Consider the following 12,936-nt stretch of genomic DNA (forward strand, 5'->3'; position numbering starts at 1 on the left):
ACCAATCAATTCAAAGGGAATTAAATACTAATTCTAAAATATATTTTTTCTTAATTTTCTCCTTCCTCTATAAATGCAACATAAAAAAAAAAAACCCCACTTATAAATCACATTGTTTCTTACTAAGAAAAATCAGACATATAGCATGTCACAAATCACACTTTTGTGTGTGTTTCTGTTTGCTTTTCTTTCTCAATCAATTTGTCTAAGCAAACTCACACCAAAAAATCATGGCTCCAAAATTAGGGGAATGTTTGTTTTTGGAAGCTCTTTAGTTGACAATGGCAACAACAATTTTCTTCCGAATTCTTTAGCCAAGGCGGATTATTCACCTTACGGGGCCGATTTCCCTCTAGGACCTTCCGGAAGGTTCACGAACGGAAAGAATGTGATCGATGTATTGGGAGAAAAACTCCGACTTCCGAACTACATTCCACCTTTTAATGATCCTTCAACAAATGGAAGTGAAATTTTGCATGGTGTTAACTTTGCTTCTGGTGTTTCTGGCATACTTGATGATACTGGTTCTTTTGCAGTATGTCTCTCTCTCTCTCTCTCTCTCTCTCTCTCTCTCTCCATTTTGATTTAGTCACATGATTATTTGCATGTTGTTGTGGAGTTATTATCATGTACTCATGTGATTGATCAGTCACATGATTATACATTGTCAAATATGCCCCTTTCTTGATTATATTTACATTGTAACACTTCACCACAATTTGCTATATATGTAACACACACACACACACATGATGCAAGAAAAGGTAACACCTTTAACCAATCAAATTAAATTTCAGGGCAATGTGATCAGTTTGAATCAACAAATCCGAAACTTCGAATCGGCCACTATACCAGCTTTCGAGCTGCAGTTAGGCGAAAAAAGCACGAAAATAATGTCGGATTTCTTGTTTGTGGTTGGGAGTGGAGGAAATGACTACTCATTCAATTATTTCAGGGGCAATAATAACAGCACTCTTCAAGATTTTACTGCAAATTTAACCACCACTCTCTCTCTCCAACTCAAGGTAATTATATAACATACTAATTGGAATATTCTTGATTTTCTTTAACTTAACTAACCAAATTTAATCACATCCATTAGTATAAATTATAAAACAATAATGAAAAAATTATGTTGTGACAACTTATGCAGAGGCTGTACGATTTGGGTGCTCGAAAGTTCGTCTTGATGGCGATAAACCCGAACGGTTGTAGTCCAATGGCTACGAGGTGGTTTCCGGGACGAGCCTGCTTACGAAAATTAAACAAAGCATCTCATATGTTTAATTCAAATTTGAAGAATTTAGTGGATGCAATTAGGCCTCAAATGCCTGGTTCTAACCTTGTCTTTGTCAATACTTACAAAGTTATAAGGGATATTATAAAATCTCCTAGTACTAAAGGTATATTAATTAAATATTTAATCTTCTAACCCTTTAATTAATATATATTAATTTAGAAGCTTTTAAATGATTAATTACTTAATTAATTAAATTCAGGTTTTAGTGATGTGAAAAGTCCATGCTGTGAAGTGGGGCCCACAGGAGTTTTGTGCAAGAGAGGAGGGCTAATTTGTAAAAACAGAAGTGAGTATGTGTTTTTTGATGGACTGCATCCAACAGAAGCTGTGAATTATGTTATTGCAAATAAGGCTTTTAAATCCAACCTTCAAGCTGAGGTGTACCCTTTTAATGTTAAGAGGCTTTCTCAAATTTATGTTTAGAGAGAGAAGATAGCCCACGCGCCGCCACCTCTACTGTTTGTTTCTTCTTGTTTTATGCTTTTCTTGAAAAATGTAATAATATCGACTCGGTGACAACGTACTAATTTATTAATTCGATACTTTGATATTTCAGTAAATTAATAGAATTTGTTAGCATCAACTGTATTAGTTTATAAAGATTTAAGTGTATTAAAAAAAATTAATTTGGTTAGTGTATGTTTTCATTATATATACTAGCAATTTTTTCCCCGTGCGATGCACGGGATATTATTTCAAGAGTGAAAAAAAAAATCAATTTAATACATAATAAGAAAATATAGTACATTAACATAGTAAAATTTAATAATACAGTATTATTCATATTTTATATAACATTAGTTTTTTAAAATTTTACATATTAAGATTTATAATCCAAATACATATGTTTAGATTTAACAAATCGAATTTCTATCTTTATCTATTAAGATTTGAGATATATTGATGACAAATAGGAGATTGATAATTGTTAAAAATTAGTACATAAAAAATATTAAAAATAAATAATTACAGAATTACCATTAGGGTTTTTTAGGGTTGCCTAGCGTTTCTTGCTCCAAAAAGGCGAAATCCCTCGCCTTTTTGATGGAGGAATGTAAATCATGGTAACTCAACGGCCCGTTAAGGTAGCGGACCCGGACCTGGTGCCCACAAGGAACCAATCTCATTGGAGTTGAAATTCCCACACTGCGGCTGCCAGGATTCGATCCTAGGACCTTGCTCCAACTTACCACCTCCGGAACCAGTTGAGCTACACCCATGCGGGCTGCCTAGCGTTTCTTTCTTTTATATATAAGATATATACTGTACACAAACATAAGGGTCACCTAAATCAGGGCAATATTTATTTGGATAAGACGAACCAACAGCAAACAAAAATGCAATAAATGGATTACTTTTTTAATTTTTATTTTCCAAAAAAGAGAAAATAAAAGAAAAAACTCCAAGGCCACATGTACAACATGAGAAGCCTGAGGTACCATCTTTTCCATTTATTTTTCTTTGCTGTATCAGATTTGACTTCAGCTTAATTCTGAATTTATTACACTCTGCATGGTAGTTAACAATCCAAACTACTCACTTCTATATATGTTTCTTCGGAAATAAAAGAAAAATACGAATTTTGGAAATCGGAAATCGGAAATCGAAAATAAAAAATATTACAATTAGAACCAGCCAAGTTTTATTTTTTAGCACATTGTCATTGAGTCGGGACCAGAATAAAGATATTAAAAATAAAGTTTCTTGAGGGATTTGTTGTTTAGAGAATCTAAAAGGCAATAGAACAATATTTTTTCATGTAGTAACACTTAATTTTAGATGATAAAACTTAGTGCATAGTACTGCTTATTATTTTATTTTATTTTATTGTAATGTTTATTTTGTAATAATTAAGCCATACCTAACAGCTAACAATAGCGCCAAAAAAGTCAAAGTGTGTAACAACTTTTAATAATCCAATTGCCAAATTGGGCATAAAACATTTTATAAGGTGTATTAGATTCTTATAATATAGTATTTAACTATTTATGTCCACACACACAAAACCGTATTTGTGTGTGGTCTAACAAGAATAAAATAATTCAATTTTCAACTATATATGTGATATGCCAGCCAAAAAACTGTTGCTCCATAATTTCTCAATTAAAAAGTCAAGCAAATTAAATTCATTAATCATGCGTATATTTATTAGGCTTATTACAACTACCTCTGAGGTATAGTAGAATTACGAAACCCCCTCCCATATTTGGGTAATTACAACAACCTCTCAGCTATAAAACTTTTTACACGTTCACTTTTGCGGTTTCAAATTTAGTGGAACCTTCTTTATTATACGAAACATTATCACTTTTGTATCCGTTTTATCCCATTCGAGTTCCACATTTTGATGCAAGATGACCATAATATGTGTTTTTTGACTTGTATATATCAGATTGTGGTGCGCCAGAAACTGTATTTTTACACAAAACACTCGAGTACAAACTAGAGCACATTCTACGGAATCTAGATGACTATGTTGAATTTGATACCATAAGGGTGGAGGTGTAAAAGATTCATAGTTGATGAGTAGATATAATTATCCAAACAAGAGGGAGTTTTTCGTAATTTGACCATACCTCAGAAGGTGGGTGTAATTTACCCTATTTATTATTGTTTTGCATATAGCCTACTCCATTCCATATTCTACGTCACATATTTTTTTGTAGATATTTAAAAGATTCAATAAATATGCATAGATTATTGCAAAACAATGTATTCTCAGCATTCTAGTTTATATATCATTTTTTGGTTATGCATAGGTTATAGAAAAAAAATATAGGAAATCAGTAAAATATTCTTGTAATTAATTATTTTTTCAGTTAATTAATTAAAACAGATAAATGATAAAATTGAGAATAGTCCAATTAATGCTTATTGGGATTGTAAAGTAAAAAAAAAAAATCTTCAAAGAGATAAATAATACGGGTGCAATATTAAAATTGTCATTAATTATTTTTCAACGAACTAATTAAGAGGGTAACGGATCAAATTGAAAAAAAAAAATACAATTAAAACTTTCTTGAAATTCTAAAGCGATCAATAATTTTTGACCAAAAAAAAATCTCCAAAAAAATAATAAATAATACGACACAGAAGGAGTACTTAGACTAATTCCACACAATGAAACACACAAAATAGACATACAAGTTGTCAATTATTGGACCTTACTTTGATCAATAAAAATGTGATCTTGTCTCCTTTAAATTCTCTATAAATACAACATAAATAAAAAAAAAAAAAACCACTTATAAATCACATTGTTTCTTACCAAGAAAAAAACAAACACATAACAACATGTCACAAATCACACTCTTGTGTGTGTTTCTCTTTGCTTTTCTTTCTCAATCAATTTGTCTAAGCAAACTCACACACAAAAACCATGGCTCCAAAATTAGGGGAATGTTTGTTTTTGGAAGTTCTTTAGTTGACAATGGCAACAACAACTTTCTTCCGAATTCTATAGCCAAGGCGGATTATTCACCTTACGGAGTCGACTTCCCTCTAGGACCTTCCGGAAGGTTCACGAACGGAAAGAATGTGATCGATGTATTGGGAGAGAAACTCCGACTTCCGAACTATATTCCACCTTTTAATGATCCTTCAACAAATGGAAGTGAAATTTTGCATGGTGTTAACTTTGCTTCTGGTGGTTCTGGTATACTTGATGTTACTGGTGCACCTGCAGTAAGTTTTCCAACTTATTACAAAATATGCTGCTGTAATAAAATAGATTTTCATTTATTAATTAATTGATTTAGTCACATGATTATTATTATTTTTGCATGTTGTTGTGGAGCTATTATCATTAATTAAGTAATCATGTGATTCAGTTTCAGTCACATGATTCTATTAAGTTAGTTATATCCCATTACTCTGCGAACAATAACCCTTTACCAAAATTTCCGCCGTTTATTCCGGTCGGGAGTTTTTCGATTTTGGAACAATATTTTTCAATTACGAATTTTTTGAAATTATTTGTCTCGGAATTGGAATATGTATGAGATTCTGATTTTCGATCCGATTTAAGTGCCAAAAATTCCGACCCCCCCCCCCCCCCCCCCCCCCCGCCCGAATATTACACTTAAATACCAATATTATTATGCATTTTATATTTTTGGTGACCAAAACTAACTTTTCACTTCCGAAAAAAATCGATTTTTTTTTCCGAAAGGGCTAATTCTGATCCATCCTATATAAATCCCTCACACACACACACACACACACACATGTTTCTTGCCACTTTAGAAAATATGTATGATTGCAAGAAAAAGTTTGTTAGATTTAATTTTGTTTTTTGCCAACAGTTCTGAACACTTTAAACAACAGTAACGAAATAAAACCTTTAACCAATCCAATATAATTTAATCCAGGGTGTAACCAGTTTGAATCAACAAATCAGAGATTTCGAATCGGACACTCTGCCAGATTTCGAGCTGCATTTAGGCGAAAAGAGCACGGAAATAATAATGTCCGAGTTCTTGTTTGTGGTTGGAAGTGGCGGAAACGACTACTCACTCAATTATTTTAGGTCCAACAATACGAACATCACCCTCGAAGATTTTACTGCAAATTTAACCGCCACTCTCTCTCTCCAACTCAAGGTAGAAATATATATATACTCGGATTCTTGATTTTTCTTACTACTTAATTCGCAAATATTACGTAACCGAAAAATTTATGTTTATGACTTGTGCAGAGGTTGTACGATTTGGGTGCTCGAAAGTTCGTCTTGATGGCGATAAATCCCAACGGTTGTAGTCCAAGTGCTACAGTGAGATCTCCTACACGAGACTGCGTCGAGATATTAGATAGAGCATCTCAAATGTTTAATTCAAATTTGAAGAAATTAGTCGACGATATTCGGCCTCGATTGCGCGGTTCTAACCTTGTCTTTGTCAATACTTACAAAATTATAGAGGATATACTCAGATTCCCTATTATTCGAGGTTAATTATAACTCCATCTGTGATATTTAAATACTTATTATTAATATTCATTTAGAAGATTATGCAATTATTTTTCGTACTCAGGTTTCACCGATGCGAAGAGTGCGTGCTGTGAAGTGGGCGTAACCGGAATATTGTGCAAGAGAGGAGGGTTGATTTGTCCGAATAGAAGGGAATATGTGTTTTTCGACGGCTTGCATCCAACGGAAGCTGTGAATTGTGTAATCGGATCGAAGGCTTTCGTATCATTCCTTAGAGATGAGGTGTACCCTTTTAATGTCAAACGCCTCTCCGAAATTTAAACGGAGTTTCGGCGTATTTGTTCGACGGAGATGAAAACACTTTGTTTTTTTTTTTTTTTTTTTTTTTTGTTGTTGTAGTAGCTTTGATACTGTAATAACTTAAGCTGAACTGATCAGCTGAATAAAATTGTCTTGAGAATCTTCAGACTATACGAGGTTAATTTGAGTTCAACAATAATACAGTTTTCGTCCCTCAAGTTGGCACATATTTCACATTTGGTCCCTCATATTTACAAAAAAACACATTTGGTTCCTCTTGCTTCAACAATTTAACAATTTTGGTCATTTCCATCAATTTATCGTTAGTCCGTCAGTTAAGTCACTGCAACGCACATGCTTGATTCCATTAGTGCTAGTGGGAATTTGACGGAAATGACTAAAAATGTCGAACTTTTGAAACATGAGGGACTAAATGTGTCTTTTTATGAACATCGGGGATCAAATGTGAAACCTGTACAAACTTGAAGGATGAAAAATATATTTATAATTTTTTTTTATTGTTTAATGAGTTTTAGGCCCAATAGATTGGCTTGCTTTTGGGCCGAACCGTTATAGTTTCTAAATGGCCTTAGCAACAATAATAAAATGCAAATGGGCTTTGAGGATAAGAGAAGTCCAAGACGAAGGAAAACCCGACTGAGAAAGAGCTCAACTGCTCTATAAGACCTGCAAAAAGGGGGTGCCGGGAAATGTTTTCCCGACAATTAGTCGGGTAAAGTGGGAAATGGTATCTCCTCGAGAGGTAAAGAATGATGTGTTGAATGTATAATATGAAGAGAATAAATCTGTTTTTCCTTGTGTTCCACAGTTGTATGGAGACGAGTCTAGTAGGATCTGTGTCAAGCCACGATGCATGTGAAGGGTAACATGACTTGCTGATAGCTCATTTTACCTACTTAAGACGGTCTACTTCCTCGCTTTACGACCTAGGTCGCTTTGTAGTTGCTTTAACTGCCATAATCGAGCTCATCGTTCAGTCCACGTTAATGTGCAGACTTTCAACCCTTGTTTCTAACATTGAGCCGAATGTAGTCACATCCATTACTAACACATGCCCCTATACAACTACTTGATAAGATTTACCAGTTATAATGAATGAGACCACCTAGTTTGTTGGAATACAATTGTGTATGAATTTTAGTTCAATATAGATATTTGTGCAATTGAACTCGAATCACCTAGTTTGTTGGATACAATTAGAATTTTATTCATTTATTCAAAATGTCTAGAATAGATCCCAATTTCTTTGAGTTTGGATTTATTGTCAAGATAACAAATTGGTGGTAGGGTAGATGAGTAGATCAAATGATTATTGTTTTATTTTACCAAATCAAAAAAGGAAAATATTGTAGGTTTGACTCCTATCATATTCTATGTTCTCTCTAGACCAATTCCTAGTAGCTAGTTAATTTTGTACCACATAGAATAATCTAAATCTATAATGTAAAATTCAATTTATATTGTTATTTATTCTAATAAAAAATATCTTAAATATATATTATAAAGAAAATAAAAAAGAAAAAGAAAAAAGTAAAGACCTGCAAATTAACGTACGAGATACGAGCGCCACAGCTTCTCTCTCTATCTCTCTCTCTCTCTCTAAATTTCAGACATATAAAGTCAAAGTCTTCACCAGCGATACACGCACAAAAACACAGTAAACTGTGTATATGTATCTATCTATGTCTTTCTCCTCAACTCTCAATCCTCTATCTGCTGTGTTTGTTTTTGTAATTTACTAAATAAAGCTCTGATCTTTATCTGTGTGTATATAATGAAATGAAGCTTCCACGGTGGTTACCCCTTTTCCTCCTCCTCCTCGCAACCACCACTTCCGCCGTAGATATCCTTCCCGGCGCCACCCTCTCCGCTTCCGACCCCAACTCTAAGTGGACTTCCCCAAACAACACCTTCGCCCTCACCTTCGTACCAGACCCCACCGCCGCCTCTCCACAAACCCTCATCGCCGCCGTCACATACAACAACATAACCATCTGGCAAGCCGGACCCACCACCAACTCCTCCGCCGTCCTCCGCCTCCTCCCCTCCGGCGACCTCCAGCTCCTCCCGACCCCCACCTCCACCACCCCCCTCTGGTCCTCCGCCACAGCCAACCTCGGCGTCTCCGCCGCCTCCCTCGAAGACTCCGGCAATTTCGTACTCAAGAACTCCTCCGGCGCCGCCGTGTGGTCGTCCTTCGACCGTCCAACCGACACCATCGTTCCCACGCAGAAATTCAACACCAGCCACACCCTCTCATCCGGGCTGTACTCATTCAAGATTCAGACAAATGGGAACCTCACACTTTCATGGAACAACACCGTTATCTACTACAACTCCGGCCTCAATTCCACCACAAATTCAAACCTAACAAACCCTAACCTCGACATTATCTCCACCGGCATCCTTACCCTCTCCGATCCCACGCTCTCGAGCCCGCAAAACTTAGCCTACGCCAGCGATTTCGACGGCGAAGGCGAAATTATGAGGTTTGTGAAATTAGACAATGATGGGAATTTAAGGATTTACAGTTCCGTAAAAGGGAGTGGAACCGTAAACCCGAGATGGGCCGCTGTAAGCGATCAGTGTCAGGTTTTCGCGTTCTGTGGCAACATGGGAATATGCAGTTACAACGACACCTATCCAATCTGCGGGTGCCCTTCGCTGAACTTCGAATTCAACGATGTTAGAGATACTAGGAAAGGCTGTAAGAGAAAAGTGGAGCTCCAAGATTGTCCTGGGGGAGAAACTATGCTGCAGTTGGATCATTCCAAGTTCTTGAATTTCCAACCCGAAATGACTTTCCAAGGCATTTCTGCTTGTAGGCTCAATTGTCTCGTCGGGCCTTGCATTGCTTCAACTGCTCTTGCAGATGGATCGGGGCAGTGTTACACAAAGTCGAGTAACGATTTTGTAGTTGGCTACCATTCCCCGGCCATTCCTAGTACTTCGTTTGTTAAGGTTTGTCCGCCGGTGCAGCCTAATCCAAATCCATCTCTCGGTTTATCGGGCGGTGATGGGAGGAATAGGTGGAGGTTGAGGGCTTGGGTGGTGGTGGTGGCGGTTTTGGCTTCGGTTATCGGATTGTTAGCTGTGGAAGGCGGTTTGTGGTGGTGGTGCTTCCGAAACAGCCCCAAATTCGGTGCGCTATCCGCCCAATACGCACTTCTTGAATACGCATCCGGTGCACCGGTGCAATTCTCTTACAAGGAGCTCCACAAGGCGACTAAAGGGTTCAAGGAGAAGCTCGGTGAAGGAGGATTCGGAGTGGTGTACAAAGGGGTTCTTGCTAATCGAACCGTAGCTGCGGTGAAGCAATTAGAAGGGATCGAACAAGGCGAAAAGCAATTCCGAATGGAAGTAGCTACCATTAGTAGCACCCATCATTTGAATTTGGTGAGATTGATTGGATTTTGCTCGGAGGGTCGCCATAGGCTACTAGTATACGAGTTCATGAAAAACGGGTCCCTCGATAATTTCCTCTTTACATCCGATTCGTCCGAGGAGCAATCGGGTAAGCATTTGAATTGGGAGTGTAGGTACAACATTGCACTCGGTACCGCAAGAGGGATAACGTACCTTCATGAGGAATGTAGGGATTGCATTGTACACTGCGATATCAAGCCAGAGAATATTCTTCTCGACGAAAATTTCCACGCAAAAGTTTCGGATTTCGGTCTTGCGAAACTCGTTAATCCGAAGGATCATAGGTATAGGACTTTGACGAGCGTGAGGGGTACGAGGGGTTATTTGGCCCCCGAATGGATTGCTAATCTTCCAATAACTTCGAAATCGGACGTGTACAGTTACGGAATGGTATTGATGGAGATTGTGAGTGGGAAGAGGAATTTCGAAGTGTCGGGCCAAACGGGACATAAGAAGTTTACAGTGTGGGCTTATGAGGAGTTCGAGAAGGGTAATTTCGAGGCAATTGTGGATCGGAGGATTTACGGTGGTGAGATTGATATCGAGCAAGTTAAGAGAGTGATTGAAGTTAGTTTTTGGTGCATTCAAGAACAGCCTTCTCAAAGGCCTATGATGGGGAAAGTTGTTCAAATGCTGGAAGGGGTTGTGGAGATCGATAAGCCGCCGCCACCTAAGGCCGCGACGGCGGTTGGTGGTGGAGAAGGATCTGTGGCGGGAAATAGTGTCACAGGCAGTAGCTTTAGCGTTGTCTCTACTTTTGCGGCTTCGATGCCGCTGCCTTCTTCTTCGTCGTCGGGGAAGCTTGGGGATCGTGCATCGTCTTCGTTACTATATTCCGAGACGAAGTGAGGGAATTTTTAGTACATTGTAACAAGCAAACAGAAGAAAAAACTTGTATCTTGCAAGTTCTCTTTCTCATTGTTGTAATATTTAAGGTTAATCAAATTTTTTTACCTGTTGTAATAAAATTGTATCAAGAAAATGATAAACTGAGGAATTGTAATTAGTGTTGCATATTTATTAAAGGTGTTTTTTCTTTCCCAATAAATAATGGAACATTCTGTCATCAGCTACCATTAATAATTAATGTAAATTACGGTCAATTCCAGAGGTAAGGTTAAATTAAACAAAATAAAAATAAAATTCTGGTAGTTAAGACCATTTCAAATTTTTCTAACGCATTGAACAAGTCAAGAAATGCACCATAGACAAGTCTCAATCTGCATACTTTTTTATACAGCTATAGTTAATCTTCCACCACATAACATTCTATATATATATGTATATATATATATGCCCATCAAATAAAGCAAATTTTAAGACACAAAAAAGTTACCAAACAATCCCTAAAATGAACCAAGAAACCTCCACATATCTACCACCAGAAATAACCATTAACATTCTATCAAGACTCCCCGTTCGAACCGTTATAACCTGCAAACTCGTTTGCAAGTCATGGCTCGAATTACTCGAGACTCAGGAGTTTGCAAAGTCCCATCTTTCCGAGTCAGTCCCTGGATTAGTTGTCTATCAATACGACAATTACATCAAAACGTTCGAATTTGAAGACGACAAGCTCGATTTCGAAAGACACGAGCTTCACTACAATCAAGTCACGAAACTTGACCGCAGGGCATTCATTAGCTCCCCGCACGCTGCTATTGGAATACAAGGTTCGAGTAACGGTTTTCTGTTTTTGCGCGAAATAAACACACAGCCTAATGCTCTTTACATCTGCAACCCAACCACTCGCGAGTATATCGAGCTTCCAAATGAAGGGTTCGTCTATAGGTATCCTACAATGGTCACTTATGGATTTGGGGTGAGCAAAATAACTGGTCAGTATAAGGTGGTCAACGTTTACCACAAGTGTGAACGCGATCCTCACACACAGGTATTGCTGAGAATTCCCAAGTCCTTTTGTCGAGTTTACACTCTTGGAACTAGAAAATGGAGAAGCGTTACACCTAGTGCCCCGTTGGTATACAATTGCCGTTCCGTTGGAGCATTTCTAAACGGAAACCTTCACTGGTTAGTATCGGATTTAACGGGCTCTTACTTCATTTCTTGCTTTGATCTCGAAAGAGAAATTTTCAGCACATTTTTGCCGCCTCCACCTCTTCGACCGAGTGGGAGGTTACTTGGGGGGCTAGTGAATTTGGGGGGCGACTTATGTTTGTGTGACAATTCGTCTAACGATGAAATTGTTATATGGATGATGAAGGAATATAAAAATGAGAAATCTTGGAAAAAGGAATTTGTTATTAGCAAAAGGCCTGATTTTGATGGTGAATCTTACGACTTTGTTTATCCGATCAAAGTTTTCAAAGATGGCGATATTTTGATGTCGTGCCAGTGTATTAACCTGTTTTACTACTCCAACAAGACTAAAACTCTTCGAATAATCGATACACTCGAATTGGGGGACTCGGATATCGACTCAATGCTTTATACGTCGAGCTTTGTTTCACTCGAAAGCTGTTTCCCAATGGAGAATGTAAGGCCATTTTGATGTTGTGTATTTCAGATTTCTGAATATCATTACAACCAGTAGAATGTGCATGTATTCTATCTATCTGTTACCAAGTATCTGAATTGCCACAAAATATTCACCATTTCTCTCACAGACATTTTATCAAACACTATACAGACAGAAAAATAGCCAATACAAGAATTGAGTTGATACCTGGCCAAGTTGTATCTACTCGTTTCTTCTCCTTGATTAACCTTCCAGAAATGGTGCTGTTCTTCTTTCGTTGCACAAGTTAACTCACGATTTTCGCTATATTGTAAGGGGGTATCGACTCAATGCTTTATACATCGAGCTTTCTTTCAATCAAAAGCTGTTTCCCAATGGAGAATGTAAGAACAATCTAATATCGTGTATTTTAGGTTTCGGAATATCAATCCGTAATCAATGTTTCTGTTAATGTAACCAGTAGAATGTACATTATGTGAAGAG

At 37.3% G+C, this 12,936-nt stretch overlaps 4 protein-coding genes across 4 annotated transcripts; all 4 read left to right on the forward strand.

The window, feature by feature from the left end:
- The first annotated feature begins 56 nt into the window (after positions 1-56).
- On the forward strand, positions 57-1,934 carry LOC105974457 (GDSL esterase/lipase At1g29670). Its single transcript, XM_088815898.1, has 4 exons — positions 57-535; positions 798-1,025; positions 1,154-1,403; positions 1,500-1,934. Exons 1-4 carry the CDS (start codon positions 146-148, stop codon positions 1,721-1,723), a joined length of 1,092 nt encoding a protein of 363 aa, XP_088672024.1. The 5' UTR covers positions 57-145; the 3' UTR covers positions 1,724-1,934.
- Positions 1,935-4,529: 2,595 nt separating this feature from the next.
- On the forward strand, positions 4,530-6,745 carry LOC105974208 (GDSL esterase/lipase At1g29670). The gene is made up of 4 exons (XM_012999273.2): positions 4,530-4,984; positions 5,671-5,901; positions 5,997-6,246; positions 6,331-6,745. The coding sequence occupies exons 1-4, from the start codon at positions 4,595-4,597 to the stop codon at positions 6,546-6,548; spliced, it is 1,089 nt and encodes a 362-aa protein (XP_012854727.2). The 5' UTR covers positions 4,530-4,594; the 3' UTR covers positions 6,549-6,745.
- A 1,326-nt stretch (positions 6,746-8,071) lies between these two features.
- LOC105974395 (lectin protein kinase family protein) lies at positions 8,072-11,022 on the forward strand. The gene has a single exon (XM_012999490.2). It carries the CDS (start codon positions 8,328-8,330, stop codon positions 10,821-10,823), a length of 2,496 nt encoding a protein of 831 aa, XP_012854944.1. The 5' UTR covers positions 8,072-8,327; the 3' UTR covers positions 10,824-11,022.
- Positions 11,023-11,276: 254 nt separating this feature from the next.
- Positions 11,277-12,924, forward strand: LOC105974481 (F-box protein At3g07870). The gene has a single exon (XM_012999591.2). It carries the CDS (start codon positions 11,326-11,328, stop codon positions 12,484-12,486), a length of 1,161 nt encoding a protein of 386 aa, XP_012855045.1. The 5' UTR covers positions 11,277-11,325; the 3' UTR covers positions 12,487-12,924.
- The last annotated feature ends 12 nt before the right edge of the window (positions 12,925-12,936 follow it).

This window comes from Erythranthe guttata, chromosome 3 (assembly GCF_056151865.1).
Source record: "Erythranthe guttata isolate IM_541 chromosome 3, IM_541, whole genome shotgun sequence".
Taxonomy (NCBI): Eukaryota; Viridiplantae; Streptophyta; class Magnoliopsida; order Lamiales; family Phrymaceae; genus Erythranthe; species Erythranthe guttata.

Coding starts and splice junctions, on each gene's coding strand:
- LOC105974395 (XM_012999490.2), top strand. CDS start 8,328: ATGAAGCTTCCACGGTGGTTACCCCTTTTCCTCCTCCTCCTCGCAACC.
- LOC105974457 (XM_088815898.1), top strand. CDS start 146: ATGTCACAAATCACACTTTTGTGTGTGTTTCTGTTTGCTTTTCTTTCT. Junction 536..797: donor ATGATACTGGTTCTTTTGCA/GTATGTCTCTCT, acceptor ATTAAATTTCAG/GGCAATGTGATCAGTTTGAA. Junction 1,404..1,499: donor AAAATCTCCTAGTACTAAAG/GTATATTAATTA, acceptor AATTAAATTCAG/GTTTTAGTGATGTGAAAAGT.
- LOC105974481 (XM_012999591.2), top strand. CDS start 11,326: ATGAACCAAGAAACCTCCACATATCTACCACCAGAAATAACCATTAAC.
- LOC105974208 (XM_012999273.2), top strand. CDS start 4,595: ATGTCACAAATCACACTCTTGTGTGTGTTTCTCTTTGCTTTTCTTTCT. Junction 4,985..5,670: donor ATGTTACTGGTGCACCTGCA/GTAAGTTTTCCA, acceptor AATTTAATCCAG/GGTGTAACCAGTTTGAATCA. Junction 5,902..5,996: donor CTCTCTCTCTCCAACTCAAG/GTAGAAATATAT, acceptor TGACTTGTGCAG/AGGTTGTACGATTTGGGTGC.